Raw genomic sequence first — 20,867 nt, 5'->3', positions numbered from 1 at the left:
ATTCCAGCCCTGCTTCTCCACAGGTCATGACAGCAGTTTAAACCCACAAAACCGGCCAATTGTCCCCCTTTGAAGTCATTATTCGCAGGCATCTTTCAGTAAACACAGTGAAATTATTGATTTTTGTAAAACAAACTTTTTAGAAACAAGTTATAAAACTGGTTAACATACAAGTTGTAATTTTGAAATTTAATGACTTCCCCTTTCCTCTAAAAAAACAGAATCGAACACCGCCAGACACACTCACAAATACAAAACTGGACAAAACATACACAGTCTTCTGCAGTAGCTGGGGGTCTGTGAAATTTATTTTAAAAGGATAAAACTCAAGGATCTCGATGCTGTTGATCTGACAGAATTTGGTCACAATAGATCTGGAAGTTCTTTCAGACAGATTTTTGGCGAAACAGTCCTTGACTTTTATTTATCACAACTTTGCAGACTTTCAAATAACATGATTTGTTCTAATGAGATGTTTTGGTTGAAAGGTTAACTCACTTGAGACCGCATGTAAAAGAAAGGTGGGAGGGAAAGAGAAACTTCTTGCAACCTGATTTCCAGGGGCACACACTCTCTCCCCTGAGAGTTTGAAATCATAAAAATGTTCAAAGATATTTCTCTTAGGCCCAGGCCCAGTGTTCGTCAACCAATCAGTAAGAGTCTTTCTCCTGGCAACAGCAGTTCTTTGTTAACTTTGATTTGCAAAGCACCTCTTCCCTTTCCAGGTGTCCTCGGCTGGACCTGCGTTGATGGGTTTATTGGAGAATGGCACATTCACAGCCTCAAATTAATTTCACAGATTTAAAAACTAACTCAGGAGGGAGTATGTCCAACATTCAATTTCTTTCAAAACCAGGTTCCTCACTAAACTCAGTCCACGGTGTAACCTTCAAAGAGTTTTCTAAAAATCGGGAATACTTTAACTTCACATTGCAACATTGTAATTCTATTTTTGAACATTTTCCTTTCCCCCTGCTAATGGCACCAGCTTTAAAATCACCCGTGCAAATAATTTTTAATTACAAATTTAATAATAACATACCATAACTTCATGACATTTCCATAAATAAATATGTAAACACATTTTCCCGCTGTGTGATTCTGAGTAATTAGGAAAGATAAAAGAATGCGCTTGTTTATTGTGAATTGTTATACAGCTTTTAATTTAAACACCTTCTGAGCATTCCAATTTAAAGAGACAAACAAGGACAGTAATTCAACAGATTTTTGATACTTCCAGTCCCAACTCAAACATAAGCAGATGCAACTCACTAACTCTTTACTGAACATCAACTTTCAACTGAACTTTAACTTTTAACTGCACATCAACTTTAACTTTTAACTGAACATCAACTTTAACTATTTAACTAAAAATAGATACTACCAAGTTTAGGAAAACCTTGGCCAAGAAATATCCTCGATGTTCTCTGAAGCATCCTTCAGGGTACTGGTCTTCTTGCGATGGTTGGTCTCTTTGAGTTATCGCTGGCAAACAAAGGCTGCCCGTCTCTTTTTGCGCAATTCTCCACTCGCTTCTGGAAGATTCTCTGTCATGCAGCGAATGAATTAATCAGGAACCCCAATTGCATCATTCAATTAGGCCAATCAAATGCAACCAGAGTAGTGGCATTGGTCACTCCAGACCCCATCATATTTAGGCCTTTTAAGTGCATACTGTTTACATTCCAATGCCCAGACAAGAAACACTGGCTCAAATAGTCTGTAAAGAACTCCCCCCTGCCAAGTACAAGCTGTTAAATCTGACACCTTCTGTCCTTTGACAAATTCCAGGCCACTGGCCACAAGAAATCCCAGCATAGCGAAAAAAACTTTAACCAAAAAATCAGGTTTGCTTGATTGAAGATCTTTCAGCATATTCAAAGTTAAAACTCTGCAGACCATTCAGCTACAGAGGAGAATTGATGACAAGAGTCAGGAGGTGATGCTTCAGTTGCACAGAGCATTGGTAAGAGCACATCTTTATTAATGTGTACAATATTGGTCTCCTTATAAACAATGTCGATTGTTTAGAAGCTGTTCAGAGAAGGTTCACTGGATGACTGATGCAGAGTGACACGAACTGTGGGTTCAATACCCGCACCAGCTGAGGTGATTCATGAAGGGCCCACATTATCAACCTTGCCCCTCGCCTGAGATGTGGTGACCCTCAGATTAAATCACCACCAGTCACAGCCCATAGTCATCTGGGCCCATGGCAACTTTACCGTTTTTACTGAACTACCACCAGTCTTGGGCGGGTTGTCTTAGGCAAAGTAGGAGATGTTACATTTATATCCACTGGAGTTTAGAAAGTAAGAGGTGAATTGATCAAACCTTTAAGATGCTAAGGAGTATTGACAGTTTGGATGTGGAGAGAATGTTTCCTCTTGTGGGAGAATCTAGACCTGGTGGAGGGAGGGGGTCACTCTTTAGCAATAAGGGGTTGTCCATTTAAAATGGAGATGAGGAGAATTGTTTTCTCTCAGAGGGCGGTGAGTCTCTGGAACTCTCTTCCTCAAAGGGCAGTGGAAGCAGAGTCTGTGAATATTTTGAAGGCAGAGCTGGATAGATTCTTGATTAACAAGAGGGTGAACAGCGGCAGGCAGGAATCTGGGGTTGAGGTTACAAACAGATCAGCCATGATCTAATTGAATGGAACCAGGCCCGAGGGGGTGAGTGGCCTACTCCTGGTTTGTATTTCTTTCCTATTTGTTCGTGGGATGTGGGCGTCATGGCAGGACGTTATTTTTTGCCTGTCCCTAATTGCCCCAGAACTGAGTGGCTTGCCCAGCTATTTCAGAGGCCATTCTAAGAGTCAACCACATTGCTGTGGTTCTGGAGTCATGTGTAGGCCAGACCAGGTAAGGATGGCAGCTTTCCTTCCCCAAAGGACATGAGTGAACCAGTTGGTTTTTTATGACAATGGTTTTCAGGTCATCATTAGACTTCTAATTCCAGATTTTCTTTGAATGAATTCAAATTTCACCATCTGCTATGGTGGGATGTTGAACCTGGATTATTAGTCCAGTGCCATTATGGCACCGCCTCACCTCTATGTGATATGTTCCACTGTCTTCTTGAGCTGAATTTGCACAAACTGACTTATTTTCCCCAGCCTGCTCCTACAGCTTCTCCACAGCTCATTCCAAGCTCACTGTTCAAGCTGACTACCTTTGGCCAAATGGCTTACAACCTTTCAACTTGGAGACCACTGGAAATTTCTAGCTCCAAGCTATGCTAATTTTCCAGCCTCCTCTCCCATTGCATGACCTCCAAGTGGACTACAAACTATACATGTCCCTATCTCCAATGATCCACTGAGAAACACCCAGATAAATAAAATAAAAGAACCTTCCGAACCTCCACTGCCCAGTTCCATGGCAATCTGGCATAATTGGGAGGTTGCAAAAATAAACACGAACTGATTGTATTTGGTCTTAAAAACACCACTTAATTCTGTGATCCAAATGGAACATGAAACCAGAATTTTGCTACAAGACTCAGAGAGTATCAGCCCACTGGAAGCAAAGTCCTGAGACTGGCCAATCCAGCAGAAAGAAACCCTCCAACCCTCCTGCTTCACCAACTATCAGAATGAACATGGTTCAGTCACTGGCTGTGGTTAACAGCAGCAATAACAGCAGAATCCAACCCCTGTCATCACTTGTGAACTCGCTGGTGTTTCTGCAAGCATATTAATTGAGTGAATCCCTTCCCACAATCAGAGCAGACGAATGGCTTCTCCCCAGTGTGAAGTCGCCGGTGTGTCAGCAGATTTGAGAACTGAGTGAATTCTTTCCCACAGTCAATGCAACTGAATGGTCTCTCCCCCGTGTGAACTCGCTGGTGTGTCAGCAGATGTGATGAATCACAGAATCCCTTCCCACACTTGGAGCAGGTGAATGGTCTCTCCCCGGTGTGAACTCGCTGGTGCTTCCACAGGTTGGATGAATCAATGAATCCCTTCCCACACTCCGAACAGGAGAACAACCTCTCCCTGGTGTGAACTCGCCGGTGTGTCTGCAGACTGGAAAACCGACTGAATCCCTTCCCACACTCAGAACAGCTGAACGGCCTCTCCCCGGTGTGAACTCTCTGGTGTGTCTTCAAGTTCCATGAATGAGTGAATCCTTTCCCACAGTCAGAGCAGATGAACGGCCTCTCTCCGCTGTGAACTCGCCCGTGCGTCTGCAGGACGGATGACTTACTGAAACCCTTGCCACACACAGAACAGGTGAACGGCCTCTCCCCAGTGTGACTGCGTCGATGAATCTCCAGATCAGATGGGGCACGGAATCCCTTCCCACAGTCCCCACATTTCCACGGTTTCTCCATGGTATGGGTGTCCCTGTGTTTCTCCTGGTTTAGTGTTCAGTTGAAGCCTCGTCCATCAAAGAACACATTTAGTCTTTCCCTGCTGTGAATGCTGTGATTTATTTTCAGGATGTGTAACTGGTTAAATATCTTCCAGAGTAAGTGCACTGGAACACTTTCATTCAGGTGTGTGTGTGTGTGCGTCAGTGCTGTTCCAGTCAAACTGATGTTTAAAATCTTCTGAGGCAGAAAGAATTGACAAACATTTTTCCTTCTAGATTCAAAGGCCAATGGTATTCAGGTCCCGATGAATCGAGTGATTCTGTCAGATCCTCACATGATGTTTGTTTGGAGAATTGTATCTGTGTAATTTCCAACTTCCAATATCCTGCAAAAGGAGTTTACAAAATCCAACTCAGTCAGTACAGGATAGAAATTCAGAACAGACAAGTCTGGTTCCTGTGGAACATTCTTTCCTCTCTCATTCCCCAAAAGCTGTAAATCTCCATCCCTCACACTCTCCCTCCATTCTCACTCTGCTGTATCTAATATTCACCCTCCCAATTCTCCTGAAGATGCTGATTGACAGATCCATGCTCACTGCTTCCTGTACATGGCTGCTTCAGTTGGTGAAGATACAGATGTCTGTGATAAAGATCTCTACTTAGACAGTGATTGGTCTTCACTTTGAGCTTGCTGCTTACGAGGGCAATCGAGCAGTGATGGTCAATTATTTCAAAGTGAAATTGGATGTGCAATGCAATAAAATGCATTTGTAGAGTTACAGAATGGGACCAATTCAATTGTCAAATGGACTCCTGTGTTGTAAGAACTCTATGACTGGAGATATATAACATAGCTTCAGTAACGGTCGCTGCATTATAGGAAAGATGTGGAAGTGTTGGAAAGGGTGCAGAGGAGATTTACCAGGATGTTGCCTGGTATGGTGGGAAAATCATATGAGGAAAGGCTGAGGGGCTTGAGGTTGTTTTCGTTAGAGAGAAGAAGGTTAAGAGGTGACTTAATAGAGGCATACAAGATGATCAGAGGATTAGATAGGGTGGATAGTGAGAGCCTTTTTCCTCGGATGGTGTTGGCTAGCACGAGGGGACATAGCTTTAAATTGAGGGTGAGAGATATAGGACAGATGTTAGAGGTAGGTTCTTTACTCAGAGAGTAGTAAGGGCGTGGAATGCCCTGCCTGCAACAGTGGTGGACTTGTCAACGTTGAGAGCGTTCAAGTGGTTATTGGATAAACATATGGATGATATTGGAATAGTGTAGATTAGAGGGGCTTTAGATTGGTACCACTGGTCGGCGCAACATTGAGGGCCGAAGGGCCTGTACTGCGCTGTAATGTTCTATGTTCTATGTACTATATTACAAGACGAGAAATAATAAATGTTTTATTACAGAACCATAAATAATATATACCAGAACAACACTAGATATATCTCTGTCCTATATTAGAGTCATAGAGGTTTACAGCATGGAAACAGGCCCTTCAGCCCAACTTGTCCATGCCGCCTTTTTTTTTAAAGCCCCTAAGCTAATCCCAATTGCCAGCATTTGGCCCATATCCCTCTATACTATCTAAATGATTTTTAAAAGATAAAATTGTACCCCCCTCTACTACTACTACCTCTGGCAGCTTGTTCCAGACACTCACCACCCTCCGTGTGAAAAAATTGCCCCTCTGGACATTTTTGTATCTCTCCCCACTCACCTTAAACCTATGCCCTCTAGTTTTAGACTCCCCTACATTTGGGAAAAGATATTGACTATCTACCTTGTCTATGCCCCTCATTATTTTGTAGACCTCTATAAAGTCACCCCTCAGCCTCCGACGCTCCAGAGAAAAAAGTCCCAGTCTATTCAGCCTCTCCTTATAACTCAATCCATCAAGTCCCAGTAGCATCCTAGTAAATCTTTTCTGCACTCTGTCTAATTTAATAATATCCTTTCTATAATAGGGTGACCAGAATTGCACACAGTATTCCAAGTGTTGCCTTACCAATGTCTTGTACAACTTCAACAAGACGTCCCAACTCCGGTATTCAATGTTCTGACCGATGAAACCAAGCATGCCAAATGCCTTCTTCACCACTCTGTCCACCTGTGACTCCACTTTCAAGGAGCTATGAACATGTACGTCGAGATCTCTTTGTTCTGTAACTCTCCCCAATGCCCTACTATTAACTGAGTAAGTCCTGCCCTGGTTCAATCTACCAAAATACATCACCTCGCATTTATCTAAATTAAACTCCATCTGCCATTCGTCAGCCCACTGGCCCAATTGATCAAGATCCTGTTGCAATTGGAGATAACTTTCTTCACTGTCCACTATGTCACCAAACTTGGTGTCATCTGCAAACTGACTAACCATGCCCCCTATATTCTCATCCAAATCATTAACATAAATGACAAATAACAGTGGGCTCAGCACTGATCCCTGAGGCACACTGCTGGTCACAGGCCTCCAGTTTGAAAAACAACTCTCTACAACCACCCTCTGGCTTTCTGTCAAGAAGCCAATTTTGTATCCATTTAGATACCTCACCCTGGATCCCGTGAGATTTAACTTTATGCAACAACCTATCATGCGGTACCTTGTCAAAGGCCTTGCTAAAGTCCATCAACTGCACTGCCCTCATCTACCTTCTTGGTTACCCCTTCAAAAAAACTCAATCAAATTTGTGAAACATGATTTTCCACTCACAAAGCCATGTTGACTGTCCCTAATCAGTCCTTGCATCTCTAAATGCCTGTAGATCCTGTCTCTCTAAATACTTTCCAACAATTTACCCACCACAGATGTGAGGCTCACTGGCCTGTAGTTCCCAGGCTTTTCCCTGCAGCCCTTTTTAAACAAAGGCACAATATTTGCCACTCTCCAATCTTCAGGCACCTCACCCGTGACTATCGATGATTCAAATATCTCGGCTAGGGGACCCGCAATTTCCTCCCTAGCCTCCCACAACGTCCTGGGATATATTTCATCAGGTCCCGGGGATTTATCTACCTTGATGCGCTTTAAGACTTCCAGCAACTCCTTCTCTGTAATATGTACACTCCGCAAGACATCAATATTTATTTCCCCAAGTTCCCTAACATCCATGCTTTTCTCATCAGTAAATACTGATGAGAAATACTCATTTAGGATCTCACCCATTTCTTGTGGATCCGCACATAGATGACCTTGCTGATCCTTAAGAGGCCCTACTCTCACCCTTGTTACTCTTTTGCCCTTTATGTATTTGTAGAAGCTCTTTGGATTCTCCTTTGCCTTATCTGCCAAAACAATTTCATGTCCCCTTTTTGCCCTTCTGATTTCTCTTTTAACTCTACTCCTACACCCCCTATACTCTTCAAGAGATTCACTTGATCCCAGCTGCCTATGCATGCCATGTGCCTCTTTCTACTTCTTGACCAGGGCCTCAATATCCCAAGTCATCCAGGGTTCCCGACTTCTGCCAGCCTGCTCTTCACTCTAAGAGGAATGTGTTTACCCTGAACCCTGCTTAACACACTTTTGAAAGCATGCCACTTACCAGACGTCTCTTTGCCTTCCCACAGACTCCCCCAATTAATGTTTGAAAGTTCCTGCCTGATACCATCAAAATTGGCCTTGCCCCAATTTAGAATATTAACTTTTAGGACAGACCTATCAATCTCCATAGCTATCTTAAAACTAATAAAATTATGGTCGCTGGTCCCAAAGTGATCCCTCACTAACACTTCTGGCACCTGCCCTTCCTTATTTCCCAAGAGGAGGTCAAGTTTTGCCCCCTCTCTAGTCGGGCCATCCACATACTGAATGAGAAATTCCTCCTGAATACACTCAACAAATTTCTCTCCATCCAACCCTCTAATATTAAAGCTGTCCCAGTCAATGTTGGGAAAATTAAAATCTCCGATTATTACCACCCTATTTTTCTTGGAGCTATCTGTAATCTTCTTGCATATTTGCTCCTCAATTTCCCACTGACTATTTGGGGGCCTATAGTACAGCCCTATCAAAGTGATTTCCCCCTTCTTATTTCTCAGTTCTACCCATATAGACTCAGTGACTGAACCCTCGGATATTTCCTCTCTCAGTACGGCCGTGATGCTTTCCCTAATCAAAAGTGCAACTATTAATTTACTGTCAGCCGTCTCCTGGGGAAACCAGCCCTTTAATTGTGAACATTAGGAAAGAGACCATCCTTTTAGGCAGACAAATAAATGTGTCAAGCTGAGGGAGCAAAGGATGTCAATGTCTTTAAGATGTGGAGATGCCGGCGTTGGACTGGGGTAAACACAGTAAGAAGTTTAACAACACCAGGTTAAAGTCCAACAGGTTTATTTGGTAGCAAAAGCCACACTGTGTGGCTTTTGCTACCAAATAAACCTGTTGGACTTTAACCTGGTGTTGTTAAACTTCTTACAATGTCTTTAAGAGACAGAGAGAGACCTGGGCCAACCTTTCCAGAGTCTGCCCCTCCCTGGATTCACTTCCTTTCCCTTCAGTTGCTGCAAGTCCCCAATTTCCCCCAGAATGAGAAAAGAAATGGAAAGGGGGAGTAAAGAAAGTGTTTTACTCACAGATGTCGGCGACAGGAGCAAGTTTGAGTCTGTCTGAAGCCCCATCTTCATTCACACAAAGCCCGCGCTCTGATTGGCTGGAGGACCAGAGTCTTTCTGGTCTTCCAACTCTTCCTATTGGCCGAAGCCAATGAGAGGCAATGAATCGACGGTGCGCATGTGCAGGTTTCTGGGGATAAAGCGCATGTGCGGGATTTTGGGGAATGCGCATGTGCGGGTGAGGGGCGGACCCGGGACAAAGCCGGCGCGCTGACCATTTTCTGTCCCGGTCTTGCAGCCTTTCCCATTGGACCACAGCTCAGCGCGGCTGGAGGGCAAAGTCTCTCCCACCCCCACGTGGGGCTCCGCCCCTCATTGTCTGTCTGCGGGGGATTGACCAATGGGAACTATGGAGGACCGGAAGGACTCTGCACCTCCAACCAATCAGAGCTCCCCATTGTCTGAATGCGGAAGCTGGACAATGAGCTTGTTCACCTGTTCATCACGGCCCAGCAAAGCTGCTGCTCCTCTCCCTCTGAATGAACATTGAGCTTCACACAGACTCAAACTTCCTCCTGTCGCCGACATCTGTGAGTAAGACATTTTCTTTTCTCTCCGTCTCCGTTTCTTTTCTCGTTCTCGGTTTCAATTTTTAACTTCCAGGTCACCACTCGCTGCTGAAATAAAGATCCTCCTCACATTCTTCATGCATCTCTAACAGCTAATACAGTGTATTACACACATCATCAGTCTGCTCGTTTATGTCCAAATGTAAAACTTTAACGTGACTGTCAGCTTGAATATTTTCAGCTCTCTGTGTCCAGGACAGGAAGCAATGAGCATGGATCTGTCAATCAGACTAAATCAGCACCTTCAGGAGAATTGGGAGGGTGAATATTAGATACAGCAGAGTGAGAATGGAGGGAGAGTGTGTGGGATGGAGATTTACAGCTTTTGGGGAATGAGAGAGAAAAGAATGTTCCATAGAAACTGAAATTGACTTCTGAATTTCTATCCTGTGCTGACAGTCATGACTTTTATGAATTATTTTTACAGGACGCTGGAAGAGGAGGAATTACAGACACAAATCTCAAACACCACGTATAGATCTGTCAGAGTCGCTCCATTCCTATGAACCTAAATATCATGGGTCCTTTAATCCAGAAGGAGGAATGTTTGTCTGTTTTTTTGGCTTCATATGATTTTAAACATCAGTGTGATTGGCAAAGCACTGAGACACACCCAACCAAGTGAGAGTGTTCCAGTGGACTTTCTGTGGAAATAACTTTTACCAGTTACACAGCTTGAATAACAGGGAGAGACTGTGTTCTGTGTGTGGTCAAGTTTTCAACTGATTGTCCAACTTGGAGAGGCACCAGGAGACCAAAATCATGGAGAAAGTGTGGAAATGTGGGGACTGTGGGAAGGGATACAGAGCCCCATCTGCGCTGGAAGCTCATCGACGCATTCACACTGGGGAGAGGCCGTTCACCTGCTCTGTGTGTGGGAAGGGATTCACTAAGTTATTCACTCTGCAGACACACCAGAGAGTTCACACTGGGGAGAGGCCATTCACTTGCTCTGCATGTGGGAAGCAATTCAGATATTCATCCGATCTACAGAAACACCAGCGAGCTCACACCGGAGAGAGGCCATTCACTTGCTCTTGGTGTGGGAAGGGATTCACTCGGTCATCTAACCTGCGGGCACACCAGCGAGTTCACACTGGGGAGAGGCCGTTCACCTGCACTGTGTGTGGGAAGGGATTCATTTACTTATCCCACTTGCAGGTACATCAGCGAGTTCACACTGGAGAGAGACCATTCACCTGCTCCGTGTGTGGGAGGGGATTCAGTGATTCATCCCACCTTTTGAGACACCAGCGAGTTCACACTGGGGAGAAGCCATTCGCCTGCTCCCAGTGTGGGAAGGGATTCAGTGATTCATCTCACTTGAGGACACACCAGCGAGTTCACACTGGGGAGAGGCCATTCACCTGCTCTCAGTGTGGGAAGCGATTCAGTCATTCATCCACCCTGCAGACTCATCAGCGAGTTCACACTGGTGAAAGGCCATTTATTTGCTTCATCTGTGGGAAAGGATTTACTCTGTCATCCATTCTGCTGACACACCAGCGAGTTCACACTGGGGAGAGGCCATTCACCTGCTCTGACTGTGGAAAGGGATTTATGCATGCACGCAACCTGAGAACACACCAGCGAGTTCACACTGGAGAGAGGCCATTCACTTGCTCTCAGTGTGGGAAGGGATACAGTGATCCATCCCACCTGCGAAGACACCAGCGAGTTCACACTGGGGAGAGGCCATTCACCTGCTCTCAGTGTGGGAAAGGATTTAGTGATTCGTCCAGTCTGCGGAGACACCAGCGCGTTCACAAGTGATTACAGGAGCTGGATTCTGCTGCTATTGTTTCTGCTCTCAGTTACGTCCAGGGCTGCATTTTGTTCATTTTCACAGTTGGAAGATATTTAATTCGTATTTCTGCTCGGAACTCCCCAAAGTATGCCACATTGCCATGGAGATGGGCTGTTGTAATTACATGATTCTTTTGTCTGATATATCTAGTTGTTTCTCACAGAAGAAAACCACCAAAGTATGAGGGGCATGTTGTCTAAGGTGCATTGGAAAACTACATTAAAGGGTATAATGGGAGGAAGGTGCTAGCTAATATTTTAGTGATTATTATGTATTTGGAAGGGGATCAGTTAGCTCAGTTGGCTGGATGGCTAATTCATGATGTGGAGTGATGCCAACAGAGCGGGTTCAACTCCTGTACTGGCTGAGGTTATCTGTGAAGGCCCTGCCATCACAGCCTTGCCCCTCCCCTGAGTATGGTGACCTTCGGGTTAAATCACCACCAGTCAGCACTCTTTCTCTCTCTCTCTCAAAGGGGACAGCAGCCTGTGGCCCTCTTAGACTATGGTGACTTTAATTTCACATAGATACAACAAATATAGATTCCTTTAAGGAACCAAAAATCCAACTGGCGAAGTGAAGTAACCGTGGCAAATAAGAAAAGTTAAAGATTCCATTAGATTGAAGGAAGAGACTCATAAAGTGGCCAAAATAGTAGTAATCCTGAGGATTGGGAACTTGTTTTAGAATTCAGCAAAGGAGGATCAAGAAACTGATAAAGAGAAATAGAATATGAGAACAAACTGGTGAGAAACAGAGAAACATAAAAACCAACTGGAAAAGCTCCTATTGGTGTGTGGAAAGGAAAAGATTAACAAAGACAAATGTGGGTCCATTCCAGGCAGAGACAGGAGTGTTTATAATGGGGAATCGGGAAATGGCAGAGACACTAAATAATGTGGGTCTGTCTTCACGGAGGAAGATACAGAAATCATCCCAAAAACACTAGAGAACCAAGAGAGTAGTGAGCATGAGGAACTAAAAGAGATTAGTATGAGTGAAAAAGTAGTACTAAAGAAATTAATGAGGTTGAAAGTGAATAAATCCCAAAAAACTGATGATCTACATCCCAGAGTGTTGAAAGAGGCGGCTGGAGAGATAGTGGATACATTGGTGGTCATCTTTCCAAATTCTATAGATTCTGGAATGGTTGCTGCAGATTGGAAGGTGGTAAGGTGGTCCCATTGTTTAAGGAGGGAGAAAGAAAATGGGGAACCACACACCTGTTACCCTAACTCAATAGGAGGGAAAATGCTATAATCTATTATAAAGGATGCGATCACATATGAATTAGGAGCAGGAGTAGGCCACTCGGCCCCTCAAGCCTGCTCCACCATTCAATGCGATCATGGCTCATCATCCACTTCAATGCCATTTTCCTCACACTACCCCCATATCCCTTTGTGTTATTGAGATTTGGAAATCTGTTGCTCTCTACTTTAAACACTCTCAATGACTGAGCTTCCACAGCCCTCTGGGGGAGAGAATTCCAAAGATTCACAACCCTCTGAGTAAAGAAATGTCTCCTCTGAGACCGATTCCAAGTAGCTTCCCCCTTATTTTGAAATTGTGCCCCCTCATTCTAGACTCCCCAGCCAGGGGAAACATCTCACCTGCTCCTACTCTGTCTATTCTTTAAGTACTCTCTAAGTTTCAATGAGATCACCTCTCATTATTCACAACTCTAGACAATACATCCCAGTTTCCCCAATCTCTTTTCATAGTACAGGAAGACGTCTGGTGAATCTTTGTTACACTCCCTCTCTAGCAGTAATATCTTCCCTAAGGTAAAGACCCAAAACTGCTCACAGTACTCCAGCTGTGGCCTAACCAAGGTTCTTTACAACGGGTATATTCTGGCTGGTCTCATTTGCTTCCAATGGGCTGATACTCTTTGAGCTTGGGAGAGCACATTTCCACTGAAATGATCCACAAAAGCTGATGAAGGACATTTATTTTATCCTGGATAGTAAATAAGTGTTTTTCCTGCCACTACAGGTGGATCTAAAATAAATACATTTGTCTCTGTTCCATTCAGTCTACAGCACAGGGCCAGGCCAGTCGACTCAATTGGTCTATGTCAGTATTTATGCTCCACATGAGCCTCCACCCACCCCTCTTCATCTCCCCCATTAACATATCTTTCTATTCCTTTCTCCCTCACGTATCTAGCTTCCACTTCAATGTATTCATGCTATTCACCTCAACCACTCGCTGTGGTAGTGAGTTCCACATTCTTACCACTCGCTGGGTAAAGAGGTTTCTCTCCGAAATCCCTCTTGGATTATTGAACCCCTTCATAATCTTAAAGGCTTCCATCAGGTCACCCTTCAGTCTTCTCTTTTCCAGAGAAAAGCAGCCCCAGCCTTTCCTGAGGGTGAAATGCTCTCAGTTCTGGGATTATTCTTGTGAATCTTTGTTGCTTCTTCTCCAGTGCCTCTATTTCCTTTTTCTAAATGGAGATCATAAATGTTGACAGTGCTCCCAGTGTCGTCTAACCCTAGTTCAAAACAAGTTGAATATAACCCCCCTGTTTTTCAATTCTATCCCTCTCGAATGGAAGCCTATATATGGGCCCCACACTTTAGGAAAAATGTGAAGTTCTCAGAGAGGGTGCAGAGGAGATTTACGAGAATGGCTCCGGGGATGAGGGACTTCAGTGAGTTGGAGAGAATGGAGCAGCTGAAATTTCTCTTGTTGACCCTCTGACTAGGGTATCAACCAACGTGGCGGACAACGAAACGCTGACACAGAATATTTTGCATAACTCAATTTTTATTAAGGTTAAAGAAAAACACTCAATGAACATGAACCATTCTTTCCTTAACTTGCTGGAAAGCCAATGACCTTCAAACATTCAATAAACACTTGAACTGCCTTTTTACTCAACACTTGCTAAAATACTGATTAAACAAAACACAAAACTCACGGCTTAAACTCAAATTATACTCATTGCAAGGAGAGGCGAGTTGATCAGACTTCCTGCCGATGGACTTCTGTTCCAACATCCCTGAGTCCTGGACTCGGGGGACCTTTCTTCGTGCATTGGTTGTTCCTGCAGGTCAACACTGACAAAACCCCTTTGTTGTCTTCTAATAGGGGTCTCACTGTCTTTAATGTGCTTCCAGTCACATAGTCACAGAACAGCAAACATTTCACAGTAACTTCATTGCAGTGTTAATATAAGCCTTACCTGTGACTAATAAATAAACTCTTACTTTAGGCACTATGTCAAAATCTCGACTTCCAAGTTTGACTTTAACACAAACACACCTTAACACAGGATACTTAACCGACAGATTGTCTTTATTTACTTGCTGGCAAGGGGAGGAGGGTCTTGACTTTATGGGCCAGAGACTGCACTCCACCGGACAAAGAAAATCATCATGGTTTATACAATTCTGCAGCTCAATGTCAGTTGGACACAATCCAATCAAAAGTGTTACAAATGACATACTTTACATATTGATCCAATAGAATGAAAATACTGAACCATCCTCATCTGTGAGATCACGATATCTTGTGGGATACCCCAATATATCATCCCTAAGCCTGTCCTCTAGTCTCTTAGTCAGACATCATGTCTCTATTTTGATAGCAGCCTCACAAAGCATCTTCATTGAAACAGTCTTACATAGGCATTCTTTAATTGATAAAGGGGGCCTACAAAAGCCATTAATATTTTATGGCCTTGTTGGTGAAGTTAACTGAATCGCTAAGGAATGTGGTCAACTCAACTTGCCTTCAGGAAATTCTCCAATTATAGCCCTAATAAGTTTTGTTTATTGCCAACATAATGAAACACGTACATATTGCTTATCAATTCAATGGCTGAGCTTTTTATCACTACCTAGTTTCAAGGGGTATCATTATGTTACCATTAATTCTTGTCAGTTCCCACTAAGTGACATTAATATCTTTCTGACTCTGTTTTGATTAGAAACTGTGAAGGCAGCCTTATTAAAACTCATTCTTGTATCAGTTGTTTCTGATAAGGTGTCTGGTGAGGCAATTAAGCGTCCTTTATGGCCTTGTGATTCCAACAGTTGGGTGTTTTAAATGAATGTACCTAACATATATTTGGTATCAAAGGGCACCGTAACTGTGCATCTAAGTTTCTTTGTTTAACTTCTAAAAATATATAAAAGATATATTTATATGTATGGACTAATTAAAGGTATTACATGTACTTTTAAAACTACAAAGTATTTAAAACACCTCATTATAATTACTAACAAACTCGCTCCCCATTGATAGAGTGAATTCTACATCGAAGTTGATTAAACAAAAACCCTAGCAGAGTCTGGCAATTTTATAATAGCCCTTTTCTTTTCTTTCTACAGCTAATCAATCACTGTCTTTTAGTCACAAAAAGAGTCGTGCCTCTCTCATGGGGTGGCATTTCTCTCAGGAGCACAATGCACAGGGGTCTATGTTCACTCAATGTCTATTTGAGGCAGAGCAACAGCTACCATCCAATCAGCTCCTGTGCCCATTCTTCACTGCAAAACCCCTTCTGTTTGCTGCTCCCACAATCCTCAGCCTGACACAGAGTTAGCTCTTTTAACCATCAACCTTTGTTGCTGCCTTCATTTGCTTTATGGATACCCATCAGGTGACGCTCTCTTTAGATCAGTCAGGAATTAAGATTGGGGTTGGTGCCATTCAGTTCATTGGGTCCATGACAGCTCTCTGTAGATTAAACTAATGCCCTGTTCTATCCCTGAATCCCTGTCGGTTTATTTTCTTCAAGTGCCCATCCAAATTCTTTTTGGAAACATTCCATCAGCTCTGTTTTTTCTCCCCCTCGTAGGAAGTGGTTTCCAGGTATTTACCACTTTCTTCAAATGCAAATGAGTCTCAGAGCAGCGAAGCAGGCCATTCCACCAATTGTACCCATGATATCCCTTTGAACAAGCTCTCCCAGTAATCCCATTGTTCATTTTGAATCTGTCCACTTCCCTTTTGAAAGATACAGTTTAATTTTCTTCCTGCGCCATTTTCAGGCAGTGAATTCCAAATCAAAACAACTCATTCTGTTTTAAAACAAGTAATTTCACGATATATTGTGTTTGGATTTTCACAGGGGGTTTGGAAACGGAGTGAAAGACATGGTTGTTACTCAAAATTAAGACTCAGTCTTTACTAATGATCTCCATGAGTGGACTGAGTGTGATATATCCAAGTTTGGGAACTATTTCTAAAAAGAAATCCAACTTCTACAGCTCTTTTCATGACCACAAGATCTTGGAAAGTGTTTTACAGCCAAGTTCTTTTGAAGTGTGGTCACTGCTGTGATGTAGGAAACTGAAGCGGTACCTCAGAAATAAAAATTATCACTCTCATTTGTATTCACAGTTGCAAGAAACACGGTCAAGGAAGCCATGTTAAACTCTAATGTGACAAGATTTTTATTGCAGGAATTAATACTGTATAAAGCTAAATGCCTCTAGACACTGCTGAAGAAGCAGAAGTTATTGAAACAAAAAAATTATTCAATAACTCTGATAAGCCAAAGGACGTTACGTTCTATCAAAGTCTGGCTCAGGAATAAGGCTGATTACTCAATATGATCAAGATTAGTCAGAAAGAAAGCTATTGTTTTTCAGTGTATTTTTGAACCAGTGTATCTTGTATTAATGTATTATGTATTATGTAAGAAATAAAATCATAGATGTATTAAGGATTCCCGTAATAACTAGCTGCCAGTCAGTAAGATAAATTGAATAAATGGTGATCCTTGATTGAGTTATAGTTAATGAATCAATAGTTATAGTGAAAGACCGAGTTTTATTTGCTGTAAAAATGTAAAAGTTTAATTGCTGTGTATGTAAAGAATGTGGAATGAAGATAAATGTACTGGCAAGAGAGACCTTCAAGCTCTGATTAGCCTCAACATTTGAAACTGTGAGAATAAGGGATTGTATAGAATCAGATAAAGGGATCGTATGAAACAGTTCTATTGAATTCCTGATAATGACAAAGAGTGGGACAAGTAATTGGGGATCCAATTAAAGTAATCTAGTGACAAAATTGCTTTGTTTCTTTACAAGCATTACCTCTCCCTTTGCCTTTTGTTCCAGGTCATTTTTGACATTTAATCTCACTGCCCTCTAACCAATCCCTGACTTTCCCTTTTGTTCTACCCGACCCCCCTCCCCCCTCTCTCACCAGCATCAAACCCATCACATTTCTCCCTCTCTTTAGTTCTGAAGCAGAGTTACATTGGACATGAAACATTAACTCTGTTTCTCTCTCCACAGATGCTGCCAGACCTGCTGCGTTTTTCCAGTTCTTTCTGTATTTATTTTAGATCTACCTGTAGTGGTAGGAAAAACACTATTTATTATCAAGGATAAAATAAATGTCCTTCATCAGCTTTTGTGGATCATCTCAATGGAAATTTGCTCTCCCAGGCTCAAAGAGCATCAGCCCTCTGGAAGCAAAGTCGTGAGACCAGCCAGTCCAGCGGAAAGAAATCCTCCAACCTCTCACTTCACCAGCTGTCAGAATGAACATGGTTCAGTCCTGCATGTGATTAACAGCAGCAATAACAGCAGAACCTGTCATCACTTGTGAACTCGCTGGTGTCTCTGCAGGTGGGATGACCGAGTGAATCCCTTCCCACATTCGGAGCAAGTGAATGGTCTTGCCCCCGTGTGAACTCGTTGGTGCCTTAGCAGGGCAGATGACTGAGTGAATACCTTTCCACAGACTGAGCAAGTGAATGGTTTCTCCCCAGTGTGAACTCGCTGGTGTACCCGCAGGTTGGATGACCTTTTAAATCGCTTTGTGCAGTGAGAACAGCTGAATGGTCTCTCCTCAGTGTGAATGCGCTGGTGGGACACCAGTTCTCCAGAGGTTTTGAAGCCACTCCCACAGTCAGAGCATTTAAAGGGTCTCTCATTGGTATGAGTCAGATTGTGACTCAGCAGGTTGGAAAACTGAATGTATCCCTTCCCACACACAGAGCAGGTGAATGGTCTCTCTCCAGTGTGAACTCGCTGGTGTACCAGCAGGCTGGATGAATGAGTGAATCCCTTCCCACACACAGAGCAGCTAAATGGCCTCTCCCCAGTGTGAACTCTCTGGTGTACCTGCAGGTTGGACGACTTTTTAAATTTCTTTGAGCAGTGAGAGCAGCTGAACGGCCTCTCCTCAGTGTGAATGCGCTGGTGGGACACCAGTTCTCCAGAGCTTTTGAAGCCACTCCCACAGTCACAGCATTTAAAGGGTCTCTCCTTATGAGTGAGATTGTGACTCAGCAGGCTGGATAACCGGGTGAATCCCTTCCCACACACAGAGCAGGTGAATGGTCTCTCCCCGGTGTGAACTTGTTGGTGTCTCCGCAGTGTGGATGACCTTCTAAACCTCTTTGTGCAGTGCGAGCATCTGAACGGTCTCTCCTCAGTGTGAATGCTCTGGTGGTCCATCAGATCTGCAGCATTTTTGAAACCATTCCCACAGCCAGTGCACTTAAAGGGTCTCTCATTGCTGTGAGTGCCTTTGTGTTTGATCAGGCTGGATGAAGCAGTGAATCCCTTGCCACACACACAGCAGGTGAATGGTCTCTCCCCAGTGTGAACTCTCTGGTGTACCTGCAGATTGGATGACCTTCTAAACCTCTTTGTGCAGTGAGAGCAGTTGAACGGTCTCTCCTCGGTGTGAATGCGTTGGTGGGACACCAGTTCTCCAGAAGTTTTGAAGCCACTCCCACAGTCAGAGCATTTAAAGGGTCTCTCACTGGTGTGAGTGAGATTGTGACTCAGCAAGCTGGATAACTGAATGTATCCCTTCCCACAGACAGAGCAGGTGAATGGACGTTCCCCAGTGTGGCAGCGTCGATGAATTTCCAGCTCAGACGGGAACCTGAATCCTTTTTCACAGTCCCCGCATTTCCATCGTTTCTCCATGCTGCGGGTGTCCTTGTGATTCTCCAGGTTTGATGATCAGTTGAAGCCTCGTCCACACACAGAACACGGTGTCTTCCCACTGTGAATGCTGCAACTTTTTTTAGCCTGTGTAACTAGTTAAGGCTCCACACACACTGCATTGCAACACCCTCACTCAGGTGTGTGTGTCTCAGTGCTTTTCTAGTCACACTCATATTAAATCTTTGAATAAAGAAGAGAAATATTTCTCTGTCCTGTCTGCTTCCAAAGACTGATGATATTCAGGTCCCTACAAATTGAGTGACTCTGTCAGATCTTGACATGACATTTGGCTTGAGATTTTTGACCGTAAATCCTCACCTCCTGGTAGCCTGTAAAATAAATTTACAACAGACATCACAGTCAGTACAGGATATATTCAGAACAGATAATTTTAGCTTCTATAAAACATTCTTTCCTCTTTTATTCCCGAAAAGCCGTCTATTTCCATCCCACACACTTGCCCTCCATTCTCACTTTGCTGTATCTAATATTCACCCTCCCAATTCTCCTGAAGGTGCTGATTGAGGCTGATTGACAGATCCATGCTCATTGCTTCCTGTCCTGGACACAGAGAGCTGGAAATCTCCATGCAGGCGGCCAGACAGATATATGTCTCTATGACTGGACTAAAAATGTGTGCAATATACAGACTGGATTCACTTCCTTTTCCTTCAGTTGCTGCAAGTCCCCAATTTCCCCCAGAATAAGAAATGGAAAGGGAGAAACACTGATTTCCTCACAGATGTTGCTCAGAGGAGGAAGGTTTAGCCTGAAGCTCATTGGCCAACTTCCACGTTGTGACGTCACAATAGAGATCTGTCTGAATCAGCCAATAGAAACACTGCTCCACGGTGACGTCTCCGGGTTCCGGCGCGCGAACACGGGAACTCCGCCCCACCTACCGCTCCCCCTCCTCTGCACCTCCAGCACCCAAGGTTTCCAGGCAACCGGCTGAGGATCCGGCCAGAGCGAGGAGCTGCTCGGTGACCTCCCGGACCGGGAGTGCGCATGTCCAAGGGGAGGGAAAGCTGCGCATGTGCGGAAGGGCGCCCAACCCCAGAGCTTCCTGTTGAGGTGTTGACCAATAGGAATTGTGGGAGGACTGGAGGTTGGCCAATGAGCTTCAGACTAAAACTTACTCCTCTGTACAACATCTGTGAGGCCATTCAAAGGTGTCTATAAGTATATGAAGGGAAGGAGGTGACCAGGGAAAGAACTGGGTCCATTAGGGAGCAATGTAGCAATTTGTGTGTGGAGCTGGGAGACATTGGACTGGGCGGCACGGTAGCACAGTGGTTAGCACTGCTGCTTCACAGCTCCAGGGTCCCGGGTTCGATTCCCGGCTCGGGTCACTGTCTGTGTGGAGTTTGCACATTCTCCTCGTGTCTGCGTGGGTTTCCTCCGGGTGCTCCGGTTTCCTCCCACAGTCCAAAGATGTGCGGGTTAGGTTGATTGGCCAGGTTAAAAAAAATTGCCCCTTAGAGTCCTGGGATGTGTAGATTAGCGGGTAAAATATGTGGGGGTAGGGCCTGGGTGGGATTGTGGTCGGTGCAGACTCGATGGGCCGAATGGCCTCCTTCTGCACTGTAGGGTTTCTATGATTCTATGATTGGTGAGGTT

General features: G+C 43.9%; 3 protein-coding genes across 3 annotated transcripts in view; 1 reads left to right on the top strand and 2 right to left on the bottom strand.

Moving 5' to 3' along the window:
• The window catches only part of LOC144510479 (uncharacterized), a 152,970-nt gene that overhangs the window by 30,832 nt on the left and 101,271 nt on the right, over positions 1–20,867 (bottom strand). The window lies entirely within an intron of this gene.
• Positions 3,629–20,240, bottom strand: LOC144510485 (uncharacterized). Its single transcript, XM_078239943.1, has 3 exons — positions 20,150–20,240; positions 17,899–19,576; positions 3,629–4,348 (listed from the first exon to the last, which is right to left on the bottom strand). Exons 2-3 carry the CDS (start codon positions 19,224–19,226, stop codon positions 3,661–3,663), a joined length of 2,016 nt encoding a protein of 671 aa, XP_078096069.1. The 5' UTR covers positions 19,227–19,576; positions 20,150–20,240; the 3' UTR covers positions 3,629–3,660.
• On the top strand, positions 9,351–11,785 carry LOC144510469 (uncharacterized). Its single transcript, XM_078239916.1, has 2 exons — positions 9,351–9,467; positions 9,934–11,785. The coding sequence occupies exon 2, from the start codon at positions 10,269–10,271 to the stop codon at positions 11,277–11,279; it is 1,011 nt and encodes a 336-aa protein (XP_078096042.1). The 5' UTR covers positions 9,351–9,467; positions 9,934–10,268; the 3' UTR covers positions 11,280–11,785.

This window comes from Mustelus asterias, chromosome 23 (genome assembly GCF_964213995.1).
Source record: "Mustelus asterias chromosome 23, sMusAst1.hap1.1, whole genome shotgun sequence".
NCBI lineage: Eukaryota > Metazoa > Chordata > Chondrichthyes > Carcharhiniformes > Triakidae > Mustelus > Mustelus asterias.
Note: the sequence above shows the minus strand (reverse complement) of the source record. Positions and strands in the feature narration are given on the sequence as shown.

Excerpts from the sequence above, each read along its gene's own strand:
- LOC144510469 (XM_078239916.1), top strand. The coding sequence starts at position 10,269 with ATGGAGAAAGTGTGGAAATGTGGGGACTGTGGGAAGGGATACAGAGCC.
- LOC144510485 (XM_078239943.1), bottom strand. The coding sequence starts at position 19,226 with ATGGAGAAACGATGGAAATGCGGGGACTGTGAAAAAGGATTCAGGTTC. Across the intron at positions 4,349-17,898 it reads TCCCACCTGCAGAGACACCA|GGACACCCATACCATGGAGA; the intron begins GCGAGTTCACAA and ends GGAGAAACACAG.